The sequence below is a fragment of the Episyrphus balteatus genome, chromosome 3 (assembly GCF_945859705.1).
Source record: "Episyrphus balteatus chromosome 3, idEpiBalt1.1, whole genome shotgun sequence".
Lineage (NCBI taxonomy): Eukaryota > Metazoa > Arthropoda > Insecta > Diptera > Syrphidae > Episyrphus > Episyrphus balteatus.
Window position 1 is genome coordinate 77,756,939 of NC_079136.1, and position 13,997 is coordinate 77,770,935.

The following is a 13,997-nucleotide window of genomic DNA, read 5'->3' on the forward strand; positions in this document are numbered from 1 at the left end:
TTCAAATTGGTTTTGTGTTATTTTTTTTTTATTTATTTAAATGAAACGACATAAAACATCGAATTTCCACTACATACATTTTTTAAATTAATTTCAAAATTATTGTTATAATTTGAATTGTTTGAGTGCTTTTTTTTTTGTACCAAAAATTAACCCATAACTCATTGTCTTCCAGAAAAAAAAGAAACGACAACTAATACTTGTTCTGCTTTAATAAGAAGAAACATTTTATTTAATTTTTTTTTAAATAAAAAAAATAGTTTTTTTTTTGTATACAAATATTTATATGTAGGTATATTTCATTTTGATCAAGTGATATAAATGTAATACCAAGATTCCTTATATTTAATCATCATACATACAAAAAAAAAACATATTTATTAAATGAAAATTTTCAGATGGTAGTTTTAAATTTTGAGAGCCTATTTGTAGTAATTTAAAAGAGAAGAAATAACTTAAAATATATTTATGTATTATTTGCACGCACTAATTGTTATTGAAAAATAAATAGATTACAAAACACTAACAAATAAATTTAAAAAAAAGTTCAGTGTTAAATAAATTTCATTAACGATGTTATATCTATAAATATTTTATTATTATAATAAATGTACTTAAAATTAAGAAAAAAAAGGAGTTTTTTTTTTTAAATTTAATTGGAAGATTTCGATTTGAGTTCGCCTCATGAGAAATTTTATTGTATTAAATGTTTTTAAATAATGAACACAAAAACCTGAGGATTTTTATTAAAACTATTATCTAGCCTGTCACAAGTTTTAGGTTACAGAAGTTCAAGGTGAACAGGCCTATTAATTAAGGTAAACAAATTATATATATAAACATGAAAGGAAAGGAGTCATTAAGATCAATTCATAACTGAAAACCAAAAGTTTCTCCGAGGTCTGGTTCGTAGGTTATTTGAATCCAAACATATTTTTTTCTTACATTCGGAAGCAGATATTTTCGGACCAAGGTCTCGAAACAAGATTGGGTTTACAGCTATGAGCTTACAATGAATAGGCCTATCCATTTATGTAACAAATTACAAATCTAGTTTTTTGTCTAAAAATAATGCTTTTTCAAAAAAGTTCTCCAAATCCATCAAGTGACACATCAAAAGGCCTATTCGAGCCCTTTTCATAATTGAAAATCAAAAGTTTCTTGGACGTCTGGTTGCTGAATTATTTGCTATCAACGTATTTTTTTTTTCTTACGAGTACATTCGGAAGCAGATATTTTCGGATCAAGGTTTCGAAACAAGATTTGGTTCACAGCTATGATAGGCTATTGATTATGTAGTTTAGAAAGGAACTAAGACGTTCACGGGTTTTTATTGCAGGAATCGTTCAATGGGTTATAAAAAAAGATAAAACCGCGGAGTGCTATTAAATGAGAGGGTGGAAACTGAAGATAGGGGTGCAAAAGCCCCCTTTTTGGTTTTTTCAATATACCTCGTAAACCAAGCAAAATTTTGATATATTGCACATAAAACTTTTTGTAGAGAATAAAATTTCCTATTGGAATAATGTTTTTTAAAAATTGAAAAAAAAATTTCCATACCAAAATAGTCGAAACAATCATAAAAAAATATCAAAAAAATCGATTTTTTGAGTTTTTTTGCTTTTTTACTAGTACATTTTTTTTGGGTTGAGATAGACATAAACATTGCTCGAAAGAAAAAAAGGAGATTAAATTTCCTTCAAAATGCTGTGCTCACTAAATTTTTTCATTAAAAATTAACCGAAGTATGGCCATTTTAATCTATCTTTTTTTTCGCATTTTTAGTTTTACTCAAGTAAAACAGAAACATTTGAGGGGAAAGTACGATAACTTAAGCACCAAGAACTGATAATGAGATTTTGTAGAGGGGTTAAATACAATCATTGTTTACTATGGGAGGGGGGTCAATGTCCCCCCGTTTTGTACTCAATGTGCTTTTTACACTTTTTATTCACAAGTTTTGACTTTGAAATCGGGTATTTCAAAAAGAATTAATTAAAATTCGAAAATTTGATTTTTCAAAAAAAAAAAAATTCAAATTTTTTTAAAAAATCCAAAATTTATTTTTTTCAAAATTTTAGTTTTGGATTATATTAAAATTATATATATTCTTTTTTTAAAAAAAGTTTCGTTGAAATCGAATTAGTAGTTTCGGAGTAAATCGGATTTAAAAAAAAAAAAACGGTTCTATGGCAGGTACCGTTAATAGTGATTTTCAAAATTAATTTTTTTTATCGAAAGATAGACCTTAACTTAAAACTTATATACATATGAATTTTTTTATCAAAATCGTTGGAGCCGTTTTCGAGAAATTTCACTTTTCCAAAATTTTTTTATGGCAGGTAATTCCAAAAACCCCTCTGGAAAGTCTCCAAAAAATGCTACATACCAAGTTTGAAATCAATCGGTCCATCCGTTTAGGCTGTAGCTCTTTATACAGACAGACTGACAGACTGCATAACTTGATATATAGAATATAGTACCTACATATAACGCAAGTAAAAAAGTTTTATTGAAGTGAGGGACAAGATTTCATCGTTTTAGCGGTAGAAGCAATTTTCTCACAAATCGACTTCAAATGCAAAAAAAATATTTAAAAAAAAAACGCCAACACATACAATATTAAGATAAACATTTTTACAAAGCTAGAGGTTTATTCCTATCTGTAAAATAAAAATCAAGTAAACTGAATGAAGTGTCTTGGAAAAATGGTCCAAAAACTCAAAATTAAAAAAAATTAATTAAAAAAAAAATTAATAAAAAAAATTCCATGTCTTTTTTCAATTAGTTCCGCAATACAAAATAAATTTATCTTTCAAACATAACATTTTTGGCTATATTAATTGTTAGTTGAATTCAGAAGAAGCAAAGGTTGAATATATTACAGTTTTTTATACAATTATATCTTTAATTATAATCATCGATAATAATATAAAAAAATAATAATTTTGAATTTTTGTTTTCGTCAAAAATTGCTTTTTCACTTTCCATACTGCATAAGAAACCAAAAAAATCAATGAATGAAAACCCATTTACTATCGCTACTTCTAAACTCCGGGCCATGAAAGCAGCGCATGTAAAGGACATAAGGTCGAGCTCGAGACGAGATACCAAATTCCCGCACAAGAATAACACACTTCTTCAACTTTTCTTTTTTGTCTCTTTATTCTATAAAACCCCAAATCTCATATCAACCCTCGTCGATATATCAACTATAGAGAAGAACAATTCTTATTCCAATCGCATGGCATACACGCACACGCAATTCCTATGCACATCAACAATCAATTCATCGTCATCGTCGTCGTGGTGGTTGCTTCACTCACAATTCCTTTACTTTCCTTCTTTTCTTGTGGATGAAGTAAGTCAGTCAACCAGCAGCGAATCATCATCAGCTAGCAGAACTAACAGCATACAACAACAACAAATATAAAAACAACGCAGCCATCCATTGAGGATCGTGAGAAACTTCTCTGTCGCAATTCCCACACCCGAACCCAAACGAAACGAAATCGAAGAAGAAGATATCCCTCCAGAGTCACCTGCACCCAAAAACTTGACAAAAAAGAAGGAACACGTAAGCGTAATGCTGATTACTTCCCCTCGAACAATACCCAGGAGCCTAGGGTTTGTGTGCGCTTCGGAAAGGGACATGGACGTGTGTACGGAGTGCAGCTGTTGTCGCGTTTAAGTTTTTGTGTTGTCCACTTCTTCTTCACGATGACGACGACATTACATTTCGGCGCATTACGATGGACACGCAGTTTGGTTTACCCATGAGAATCTAGTAACACTATGTGGTGGAATGGGGTAACTCTGATGGGCGCTTGATATTAAGAGATCGGTTCGGTTCGGTACTTGCTAACATGATCCAACATTATAGTGGACATGTGATGCGTGCGCGACTTAAGCCAGCGCAGCGCAGCGAAGAGGTCTGGTTTGGTTTGCTACCTGTGAACGGCATCGTTCATTATGGCTTATGGTTTAGCAGGTACTACGACCGAGTATGTGGGAAAGAGGAGTCAAGATAAAAAGATTGAGTTATTTTCATCGGAAGGCATTGTAAAAACCTGAGGAAATCCTATACGGACAAGACAAGTGTAGTTCACAGGAAGTTTTCATTCTTTTTTTGAATGGCTTTCGTTTTTTTTTTTCTGTTTTTTGTTAATTGTTCTTTGTTTTTTGAGGTAAGACATGGTCAGATGAGAAAATTTGTTGTTTTTTATTGTAATGAACATCAAGATAAGGAATAGTATTAGGTTTCGTGATTTTTAAATATAATTTAATATCTAAGTACTATTTAAACAAAAGATTTGGGGTGCAAACCTTATTTTTATAAAATTGACTATAGTTCTACCAACTTACATTTTAATTAAACTCTAATACTTGGAGCTCATTTTGAGCCTTATCAGGATTATAGTCACATTAAATGGCCCAGAAAAGTGTCATAACTCTCCCACGCATCTGCTTCACACTAGTGTTAGTGATCCACATGTGGGGTTCGCCGGGTTGACCTCAGAAATCGGCGTCAAGCCTTCCGGTTGTTGGTGTATTTTGTATTTTCTTGTACCAGGAGGTTTACTGGCTGAATACAATGGTGTAGCTGTGGCTCTAGCTTTTAGTACCTGTCAAAATTTTACTGAGGGAAAACCCCTTACTTCGTATAGAAAACGTTGTATGATATTGACTCTTTGACGGGGTTTTCAGGATCTTTCCTTTAAACATGGCGATACAAACTGAGTCCTTGTAGGTCGTGTTCTATTTTTTGAGAGATGGTATTTTTTAACATGAAAGCTTCATCGGATCTTCGTACTTCTAATTTAAACAAGCTTTGTAACTCCTGCTGTCATATCTACGGAGCATTTTCATTTCAGCTGCCACATATACATATGTATATTTGCCAGGGTGCTGCCAAATTCCTTTGGGTAAACCTGTTTCTAAGTAAATCGATTAATTCGGTGTGTTGATTGGAAGTTTAAAATTTTTTTTATTATTAAGTTACATGGTTTTTTTTATAAGCTTTTACATGGAGAAATAATAGGCACTTTCAAATAAGATGATGCCCATTTGAAATCAAATCAGCTTAAAATAATATGATGTTATATGAAAATAAATGGAGTCCGTTTAAATATTTTTAAATTCAAAATTAAATTCTTTTCATTTACAAAAATTCAACTAAAACTGAAAAGATTTCTTTATCAATTCTGTGTGCTTCTCTGGTACTTATTCATATTAAAATATTTTTTTTTTTTAAGGAAATCATTTAAAATAAATGTGAAAATCTGTTTAAAACATAAATGTTTGCTTGTTATTTTTTGACTCGATAACGTCTTTAAAATCGATGAACACTGGCTGCATAAACGAAAATGTGTGACTACTTCCCGTTAGCAGTGTGGTATAGATGGCAATTTCATCTTTAAGATCAGGTCAAACTTAAGACAACCATATAGTTTATTGCGTAAGCAGATCAGTTGGTTAAACTGTTGAATAATTTGCACCAGAGGTCTGGGGTTTGAATGTTGAATCCCAAGAACAATTCTTTTTATTTGTTCTATATGGCAAGTATTGGTTTCGTATAAATAAAAATCGAGGTTTTAATCAAAATCAACATTAAGATAGTGGAGAAGTCTAAGTGGTTTAGTCACACCGTTCGGTGTGCCGCCGCCGCACAGTGTGTCGTCCCCTTATGATAAATCACTTTTTTTTTTGTTAAAAATTAATATTTTTCTATTAAAATATAATTTAGAAGTGTCAACTCATATGAAAACATATTTATCTTAGAAAATAACCCAGGTTATGTATTCAAAATAAGCTCCGAAAAATGAGTACCTCTGAAATCTAAAATATTTTGAGGAATTTATGCGAATCTTTGAGAGTGTATATTTCACGTTTGGTGAATGTTTGAAAAATTTTGTTAATGTTATTTTGTTTATTTGAGTGTTGTTGTAAAACGTATAACAAACAAAATTTAAATTTATAAAATTATATATGAGTTATTAAAATTTCTTTGATAAATGGCCAAAAAAAAAAATTTAATTTTTAAACTTAATTTAAAAAAAAACATTGAAAATCATATCGATAATTTTTTTATGTTATTTTGCCTTAGGCCAATACCTAATATTGGCAAAGTTTGGTCTGCTTCTGTTTGCGATTACCAGAGATATTCACATTTATGTGCTACGACGCTACGAGTCAAGTACTCAAAATAATTCATTTTTTGAGAAACAGATTCAAGGGGATCACAAAAATGAAAAAATCGATGTTTTTAATATTTTTTAACCATACACAAGTATCAAAAAGCTGTTTATGTAATTGAAAATATTTTAAATATTGTTTTCAACAAGAAAAAAACATTTAGTTCTTTTAGAAACTGTCACAAATTTATTTAAAATAAATCACCACGTTCAAGAACCTAACATCAAAAACTGTTAAAAAACGACATCTCAGATTTTCTAACGGGAATATTTCAAAAACGTGATATGACAGAATTTTTCTGACTTCGGATTCGAGTTCAGCACACCAAAAACCTTACGAAAAGTATATTTTTGTTTATATAACAAAAAAAAATTAATTTTGCTCACAAGTGGCTTCTTCAATAAATGTTAATTTCAAAAATTATACTAAAAAAAAGTAATAGGTTGTTTAATTTGTTAATTTGTAACTTTTTTTCTATTCCTGCCATAAAAACACCAAAAAAGATATTAAAACTCCAAAAACTTAGCTGCAAGTATTTATGATAAACTTTTGTATGGGCTCGACACACTGTGAGCCGGTCTGTTCCTCGATTCCTATGTGCGTCCGCTCTACATTTAGCCACAGCCCAAACGGGTTCAAATTTGGTACCGATGATTTTATCGTAACTTTCAAGGTTTGTTGTTTTTTTTGTTTGGTTTGTTTAATATCCCACTGAGAAGTGTAGGTACCTCCCATACAAAATTTTCGAGTTATTATAATATTTCTCGAAAACGGCTCTAACGATTTTGATTAAATTGGATATATAAACGTAATGCTGCAAGTAATTCTAATAAAACTGTGTTTTTAGAAATATAGCATTTCCATTTTTATTTAATTTAAAGTCATTTAAGCATATTCATAGTTGTTTTTAGACCAGAGTTTATCTTAGACTGGGGTTTGTCCAATTTTATTTGAATAGGATAAACTCCAGTCTTTCTTAGTAGCAACTTAGACAGCGTCTATAAATATGGCTCATTAATTCTTTATCTAAAAAATATAAATACAAAAATATTACGCATACACCACAGTGACCGTTTAAATTTTAACCACAAGATTGATAAAAAAATTTGGTTGTCTTTATCAATGGTTATGGTTAAAATTGACACGGTCACTGTGGTGTATGCGTAATATTTTTTTTTAAATTTTTTGGATAAAGAAACAATGACTTTAACTTTTTGTTTTCACATAAAATTAAGAACATTTAAAAAATTAAGAAGATTTTTCCGCTTCATTTAAGATGGAAGTCTTCTTAGCAAAAGACCATACAGAAATCTTCTCAATTTATTACAGTTTCTTTATGTTAAAAGCATGTTTTTTTCTCCGTGTGCGTGTAGGGTAGAGCAAAGTTAAAAATATTTCTCTACGGTAAGTGAGGGAGCAATTTAAAAAAAAAAAAAAAACTACTCAAAATAGGTAAAAAATTATTTATGAAAAAAAAAAAAACGGCAACACTTACAATATTGTGCTATTCCTTTTATAAACGAGAAAATTATTTTAATTTTCCTACTAAATTGAGTTGTTTTGATGAAATTTTTTTTGAAAAATAGTTTAACCTTGAATGCTGATTTCCATATTTTTTTTCAATATGTTGCTTTATAAATTATTTTTTGTTTGTTTTTAATATTCAAAGGTCTTGTCATTGAGCAAACAAAAAAACTAAAAAGTAATATTGTATTGGATTAATCGTGTTTTATCCATTTATTACTTTTTTTTAAATTTAGAACACCTACTTGTATTTTACAGAATAAGACACACAAAATTACACACTCTTACAAAAATAAAACCACTCTACTATGTTGAAAATATCCTATATTTATGTTCATTGGCAACTCTATTGTTATAGTGTGGATTCTACAATATTCCCGTAGGAAAATGAAAAAAAAAATTCAGAAAAGGGAAACAAGGAGAGAGAACACACTTTGAGCACACTGTAAACCTGTTGTGGTGCTTATTCTCTCTGTTGTTTTGTGTTGGCATTGGCACAGGTTGGCGTTTGGCCTGGTGCCAGACAGAGGCAGAGTAAAATTCCAACAAACTTCCCTTTCCCAGTTCCCACACAAGTGCACAGTGCACACAAGTAGGGTACGTTCTCGTTGCTTGCTCTCGTATATCGAGGGTGGATCGTGTGCTCTGTGATGCTGCCGTATTTGTTGTTTTCTCCTTGTCACCAGCAGAAATGCCTGTGCGCTGTACAAAAAGGATCGACTCACCTTAATTGATCAGCATTCAAAGTTAAACTCCTGTTCCATAAGCATCACACTTGTCTCGCTGTCGGTAGTAGATATTTTTTTTTTAATACGAGAATAAATTCAAAATAAAAATAAAAGAAACTGAAACGAAGTTTGTGTATGTGCTTTGATTAATTAGACATAAATTATAAAAGTGTTAAAAAGGACAAAATATGGCAATTGAAGGACAACGTTTGATGTCAAAAACTCAACACTATCGCAAAGTTACTAAACCACTCTTGGAAAGAAAACGTCGAGCCAGAATGAATTTTTATTTAGACGAGTTAAAAGATTTGATTGTGGATACAATGGAAGCACAAGGAGAACATGTTACTAAATTAGAAAAGGCTGATATCCTTGAGATGACAGTTCAATATTTGAAAACCAAAAAACATATTGAAGAAAATCGCGACAAACAACAAAAAGTTGATCCGGAAAAATTTCAAGCCGGCTACACACAAGCAGCTTATGAAGTATCAAAAGTATTTGCCTCATTTCCAGGATTAGATTTGAAGTTTGGAACAAAATTGATGAAACATTTAGGATATCAATTAAAGGATATGAAAGCAGTACCAAATTCCCCATCTCAATTAACATATCAACAGGAAACAGGATCTAATGGTTTTAATTCAGTTCAATTCCATGATTCTAAATTTATTAAGATGATGAATCCAGAAGAGCCTCAAGAATGCGGCGAAGTATGGCGTCCATGGTAAACATCAGTGACAAATAATTCGATCTCAAGAGATGAAAATGAAAGATACTCAGGAAACCAGAAGGATATAAAAATCGAAAGCTTTATTTTTTTGCATAGTTATTTAATATGTTTATGCACTTCCATTAGTTTTTAATGTTAAACCTACTCAATGTACACCATACAGCTTTATTAGGATAAAATTAGTGTTAAGTTTTTTTTTTATTTTTCAAATGTAATTTTTGTCTTATTTTAACAAAAAAAAAAATACATCTTAACGTACAAACTAAACTCTTCCATTTTTTTTTTTTTGAAAATTCAACTTATGCTAAAATTTAAATTTCTTATAATTTTGGGAATTTAACAATAAATAGTAATTTTTTACTTGCAACATATTTTAGTTTGTAATTGAACTGTGATAGAAGGATGTTCATGTATTTTTTGTTTCCACATAATTAAAACACCAATAAACATTGACTCGATGTTGTAATCGTATATTTGAAAACAATAAATTCATAAATACAAGAAAATTTTATATTTGCATTATATAATTTTGATTGATGAATTCTTCTTTCTTCAAGGTTTGGTATTTTAGTATTGGTGGCTTTTGTTTATGTTGATATGGCCAACTTGTTTTTACTTGCTCTATAGGGCAAGTATTGGTTTCGTGTAGAAAAAAAAATTCGAGGTTTTAATCAAAACCGACGTTACGATGATGGAGAAGATCAAAAAAGTGGTTTTCGTCATGCCGTCCGTCGGTCTGTGCGTCCATCTGTACATCGAGCTAGGGCCTAAACGGATGGACGGATTTGCTTGAAACTTGGTACACATGATTTTTAAGTAATTCCCTAGACCCGTTTTTTTTTATTTTTCTAATATCTCTTTTTAAACGCATATCTCCCATATACATTTTTCGAGGTATTGCAAATTTCTCGAAAACGGCTCTAATGATAATTTAATTTGGTGTAGGTAATACTCCCATTGATTCTTACAAAACTGCGTTTTTAGTTTTTCTCAAAAAATGCGGAGAACGGAAATATGGCGTTGCCGTTTTTCAAAAATTAACATATTTCTTAAGTTCATATATTTCATCAAAACATGAGTTAATTTTATTCAAAATTTACAGACATAATTTTGAAGTGTACAAGAGCAAGTACGTGCGACCCCAGTCGTGCATTTTATTTTTAATTGAAAGGGGTGAAAACTTCAAAGTTTTTGCATAGAATTTTGAAATTAAACAGATGTTGATCAACGTAATCAAGTTTTTGTCTTATCCAATTCAAATGAGAATCGTAGATTTGGGAAAAAAAAAAACATTCAAGAGTGATGAACGATTCAAATTGGGTACAAAATCAACGGAACATTGGAAATGTTCACCTTAAAAAAAACAACAGTTTTTTTCAAAAAGATCTTAGGAACACTTTCACTTAGAGGACTGAGACTGAAAGTTGTGGGTAAATTGTGACTTCTTCATTTTTTGTTTATTGGGGGTTCTGAATTCGAATTTTAGGTTTCCAAACAATATTTTTATTTTGATCTTCACTGAGTTCGATTCTGGAAGTTTTAAATAAAATAAATTCGGATGATGATCAGTGCCGGTTTAAGCACTACCGGCGCACATTAGTGAGTTATTTTGGTCTAATACCTGGCCAAAAATATTTGGGTACATTTTTCACATCAAATAGATACCAAATGACTAAAAAGTTGTTTGGAAGGAAAAATTTTCATTTTCTTCGTACAGTAAAACCAACTTAAGTGCTTTCTCACCTACTTCCCAATTAGTCGGGAGAAAAATTTGGGTGTATGTCCTCATCATAAAAATCAATTCGTTGGGATGATAGAATGTCGGGAGCAGCCGCCATCTTGGAAAAGGGGTTGGTATCGTTTATTTAATAGCTCCATTTTTACTCATTTCAACCAAAAATGATCAAGAACAGAATTGTTCACAGTAAAATTATTTAAAAAATGTCGTGTATACGAGTTCTGTGTGTTAGTTAAATTTAATTTTAAAGTTAGCCAAAGTCCGAGTTTGTCTCTCAAGGTGGGGGCAAAATTACATTTTTTTATATCTCACAAACTTTTGATTTATTTGGATAATTCTTTAAGAATTAATTATACCTAATGAGCTCTTAATCATTATTGTAACCATCATATTTTAGAAGCAATCTTACGTCATAGGTACAAGTCACAAGAGTGAGAAACAAAGCAAGCTTTCTTCTATTAGACCGAGCAAATTTTGTAAGTGGAGGGGAGGTATAACCAAAATATAAGTAAGCTGTTTTATAGCTATATGCGCAATACTCAGAAATTTGGAAACTTTATTGTTGAGCTTTACTTGGTTTTCGTCAATTTTCCAATTATAATAAATATGTAGATAAAATTGACATTATTTTAAACTGTTGCTTTCTCATTTTTCCTGAATCTGAACACCTTAAACTCGCGTTAATATGCTATTAGTAAAACTCAAGATGTATGCTGTTTAAATCGTTACTTTTTGGAGACTTTTGTGTTTAATTGTTCGTTTGTTTATTTATTTGAATTATTGAAAACCTCGATATGCTTAGTTAAATAAAATGCACGACTGGGTCGCACGAACTTGCTCTTAGAGTTCAAGTTGCTTAAATATTTAAGACTTTTTATATAGAAACTTGGGAAATGTAGGTATATAAAAAAAAAAACAAAACAAAAATTCATTTTTCAAAAAAATAAAACAATATCTGAAATCAAATCGCCCCACAAAACAAGTATGCAATTTTATTTGATATATTAAGGTGCATTTTTAGAAAAAAAATTTTCAAAATCGTTAGAGCCGTTTTTTAAAAAACTAATTTTTTATAAATAATTTTTTGAAAAAAAAAGTTTAAAAATAAAACTGGTATTCCATTTTGTAGAAATAACTAATCAACATCTAAAAACAAAATTTCAAAAAAATTCAATGTCCCGTTTTCGAAAATTTGATTTTTCAAAAAAAAGATTTCAAAATTTTTTTTAAAAACCCAAAAATTATTTTTTTCAAAATTTTATTTTTGACTTATATTAAAATTGTATAAATGCTTTTGTATAAAAAATTTCGTTGAAATACAATGTAGTTATGCAGAAAATCCGATTTGAAAAAAGCGGTCCTATGGCAGGTACCGTTAATAATAATTTTCAAAAAAAAATTTTTTCTTCAAAAGATAGATCTTGTTTAAAAACTTACATTTGAATTTTTTTAACAAAATCGTTGGAGCCGTTTTCGTGAAATTAAACTTTTCCGAAATTTTTGTATGACAGGTACCGTTATTTTTGGTCCAAAAAAATTATTTCCAAAAACCCCTCTGGAGAGTCTCCAAAAACTGCTACATAGCAAGTTTGAAGTCAATCAGTCCATCCGTTTAGGCTCTAGTTCCTTATACAGACAGACAGACAGACTGACAGACTGACAGACTGACAGACTGACAGACTGACAGACTGACAGACTGACAGACTGACAGACTGACAGACTGACAGACTGACAGACAGACGGACAGACGGACTTCCGGGACCCACTTTTTTCGCATTGTCTATCATCGTAATGTCATGGAAAAATGTTATCTCAACTTTTTTTTTTTGTACGAATGCATAACTTGATATATAGTACCTATATCGCAAGTAAAAATATTATATCTTGACTTCAATGAAGAGAGCTTTTGATATTTGATACAGATTTCCTTTTTTAAAGCAGTTGCTAACAAGTGAAGATGCAGGACACGGATTCAGCTGATCAAACAGGATTTCTATTAACTAGTCTATTTTAAAGTAAGATGTCTCAAAAGTTGCCTGTTGACGAGAACATTCTAACGAAAATACAACGACATCCCCAAACTAAAAAGTTTGGCACTACTAGGTATACCGTACAATTATATAAGACCAATTATGTACCTAGACAAAAGTAATTTAGTACTGTGGCTCCCTACAAGTCTATTTAAGTCAAATGCAAAAGTCCTCCATCCTCATTCTACACTCATAAAACCAAAGGTGATTCCATAATTCTCGCGTGTGTTCCGCGTGGCAACACCGATCCAAAAGAGAAATACCTACAAAATCAAACAAGAGAATCCAACTTATTCCCAACGGCCGCCCCATGCCAAGAGCGTGTCCATCTTAAGACAAGTAAAATTATTCATCATTCCTCCATACTTTAAGAAACAGGAAAGGAAAAATATCCAGTCTAAGGAATCCCCTATAAAAATAACAAAAAAAAAAGGGATCGACGCGTCCACTTCATGAAAGTGAATCCCCTGTGAAAGATTTTCAATTTTTCCCACGGACAGGATGTTGTACTTTCAGCACAAGCACAAAAAAAAAAAAAATAACACGATCATTTAAGAATCCTATCAGCCTATCATGATTCCGTGTGCCTTCTTCCAAATGTCATGTCATTTTTTTGCGCTTGGTGGGTATTCTCCTTCCTAATAAGACTAACAAGGATACGATATGTATATATCCAAAAGAAAAGAGAGAAGAAAATACCTACCTCAAATGAATCTCCAACCAACGGTGAACGGTTCCTTGTGCCAAAAACCAAAAAGTAGCACAGCTGCGTCAAAAATCCAAGGGCCCAGATATTACAGTTGAAATCCTTACGATAGATTCCTACTTTCCTTGAGATTTTTTCTGGCAGGTGTGGGCTAAGAAATCGTGTGAGAAACCAACTCGAAAACTGTTTCCCACGGTTCGTGTGGTTCGGTTCGATCATTTCAATTTTTCCTTCTTCCCTTTTGTCGAATTATGCTATACCCAAGACACTCAGGATCCCTTTTTTGTGTCTCAAAAATAAATGTACACACAGGGGATAGGGATAAGAAAGCAAAAAGAATGAG

The 13,997-nt window shown here is 31.1% G+C and overlaps 1 protein-coding gene across 1 annotated transcript; it reads left to right on the forward strand.

The window, feature by feature from the left end:
* Positions 1–8,331: 8,331 nt before the first annotated feature.
* LOC129916291 (enhancer of split mdelta protein) lies at positions 8,332–9,411 on the forward strand. The gene has a single exon (XM_055996154.1). It carries the CDS (start codon positions 8,636–8,638, stop codon positions 9,176–9,178), a length of 543 nt encoding a protein of 180 aa, XP_055852129.1. The 5' UTR covers positions 8,332–8,635; the 3' UTR covers positions 9,179–9,411.
* The last annotated feature ends 4,586 nt before the right edge of the window (positions 9,412–13,997 follow it).